A 2,565-nucleotide genomic window follows, 5' to 3' on the forward strand; every position below is an offset into this window, starting at 1 on the left:
ATCTACAGTGATAAAAATTCCAAAGACTACACTCAAATACTTACTGAAACATTCACATACATATATGATTTCTTATCAAATACATCCTCTTATATAACTACAAAAATTAAGATAAAAAAATTCACTTTCCTGAAGTTGCTCATTTCTCATAGACTACAGTGTTATCTTCTTAGCCCTGGAAAAGCAGTTTGAATACAAAGCCTCTTGACAAAATATCTGCTTTTTCAAAGATGTTAATTTAATATACAAGGAGAGAAAGGCCTCTGGGGAAAGAGGATAAAAGGAGTGAGGATTTCTAACTCCAGGCTCAGAGACCGGAATCAGAAAACCATTTAGTTTCCTTTACACTGCTGATTAAAGCCTTCATTTTAACCTTCATTATAAATGGAGTGCATTAATCCCTAAGCTGTTTTTAAACAATTAATATTAACCTTCTTCAATCCCATCCCTGATTCCCAAGAAAAGCAATAGTTGAATTATATTTATTCAGTGTAATGGATCCGTATTTCATTTAAAACAGAACCATATAAGCTTGTCTCTATTTATGTGAAACATAAACATCATGCTCATCTACATACATAATGCTATGACACAGAGAAATCACAGTTTGTAAAATAACACAGTCTTTAGCCGCATTGTTTTGAAGTACTGACAAAGGGAAGAGATGCATGAGCCCTTTTAGAAAACAAATGACTTTGCTCCTAAAACAATCAAAGTAGTGTGTATAATACCTCATTCTGCTAAAATAGTTTGGAGAATCATAAGTAGCTGGTGCATAGTTCCTGTAATTAAGCTTAGGCAGTTAAAAATGTTAAATCAAGGTTCTCTGGGCTTCCATTTGTAGAAAGTAGTGGACATTCTAGTCATTTGCATGGATTTATAGTTAAATTTAGAAGTCATGAACAACTACACATACTGACTTTTGGAGTATATGCTCGGAGACTTCTTTTCCATGTGAAAGCTCTTCTGAGTGGTGCGGTGAGATGGTATTGAGTATCTGTAGCTACTTCTCTTTTCAGTGCCACAGAAGACACAGCAGAATAGTGCCCCTCCAGCAATCAGCACCAGTGCTGTGGTCCAACCTATGTAGAGGGCTTCTCCCAGCTCACGTTTCTGGGCAGCGTCCACTATGGGGTTGTAGAAGTCTCTGATGATGGAATTGGCAACCCAGCTCACAGGGATGAGCACCACCATGCCTGTGACAATGAAGATGATTCCAGCCGTTAGCAGGATGCGACTCTTCACGTTCTCGTTGTCCCCAGTACACCTGGTACACTTCATGCCAAGGATGGCTGTCATAAAAGCCAGGAAGGACAGCACAGAAGCTGCACACATTAATCCTCTGGAAGCCTGTAGGTCTGGAGAAAGAGCCAGCAGGGAATCATAGACTTTGCATTGCATCCTGATGTTGGCATGCCTCATGCAGTTCATCCACAGTCCTTCCCAGAGGTTTTCAAATACCACAATGTTGCTTCCAATGAAGGCAGACACCCTCCACTGAGGCATGATGGTGACAGCCACCGTGCCCACCATGCCAACTCCACCAAGCACCAGTCCAGCGATTTGCAGAGCGTAGGTTGCCATCGTCCTCTCAAATGAGATTTATCCGACTGGAATCCTGAGCCTGTGAGGCTGCTCTGGAATAGGCTCTCTGTGCCTCCGTAGAGAACAGTTTTCCTGTAGAAATGAACTCAGAACCCAGTGGTTTTTCAAATAAGAGCTGCTTTGCTATTTCTAGCTAGATTAAATCCAGTGTTGGCTGGTGAGGTGCCCCCCCCCATTGACTCCAACAGGTAAACTTGCAAATCAGGTGTGGCAACTTTCTTGGCCAATAAGAGGGGGATGGTGACTCAGGTGCCTCTAAACCAAAGAGAGATACTTGGAACAGTTGGACCTGCACATAAACATTCTTTGTACTTCTCAGTTTTCCAAGAAGACATCAGCATGTTTACCTATAGGCATAATTACAAATGTTTGCACAATCATCAAGAAGTGAGCCAATGTCTTGCAACATGAAAGCTGCACTTTGAACAGGTAATTCTGAAACCCTTGGTAAAAGCTGCTTTGACTAAGGGATAAAATAAAGTATCCGCCAGAGAAATCTGAAAGGACTGTTAAAATGCCAAAGTGAAAGGAGAGTAAGGAATTGATAGATTGCTCATACTTGGGAGACCACATTCTTTGGAACACATGTGATCCAAGGGGTTGATTTAATTTGTCTACAACTTTAAAGCAAGCTGTACTGGAGGGAGATCAGGGAACAAACCATGCCAAAGGACAAATAAGACTAAAGCAATTAAATACAGGAGACTGTCTTCCTCCTTGGCACCAAATGCCTATTATTTTCTTTTAAGCCAAGAAAAATTACTTGTTGATATTTTTGATGATCCTATTTATAAGAAAAAAATGCAAAAAAATAAAAATTAAATAAAGGAGCCAGATGCTTTTCTGGTGATGCAATTACCGAAGCACTTGAATGGGGTGGGTTACAGCTTGCTTCCTTGGTGACTTATTTTATGGCTGTATTTAGTCCTTTGTCTTTCTAAGATGAAGGAACTAGAATTC

General features: G+C 40.2%; 1 protein-coding gene across 1 annotated transcript; it reads right to left on the reverse strand.

Moving 5' to 3' along the window:
• Positions 1–906: 906 nt before the first annotated feature.
• On the reverse strand, positions 907–1,584 carry Cldn8 (claudin 8). The gene has a single exon (XM_026396179.2). The coding sequence runs from the start codon at positions 1,582–1,584 to the stop codon at positions 907–909; it is 678 nt and encodes a 225-aa protein (XP_026251964.2).
• Between the last annotated feature and the right edge of the window lie 981 nt (positions 1,585–2,565).

This window comes from Urocitellus parryii, chromosome 2, assembly GCF_045843805.1.
Source record: "Urocitellus parryii isolate mUroPar1 chromosome 2, mUroPar1.hap1, whole genome shotgun sequence".
NCBI lineage: Eukaryota > Metazoa > Chordata > Mammalia > Rodentia > Sciuridae > Urocitellus > Urocitellus parryii.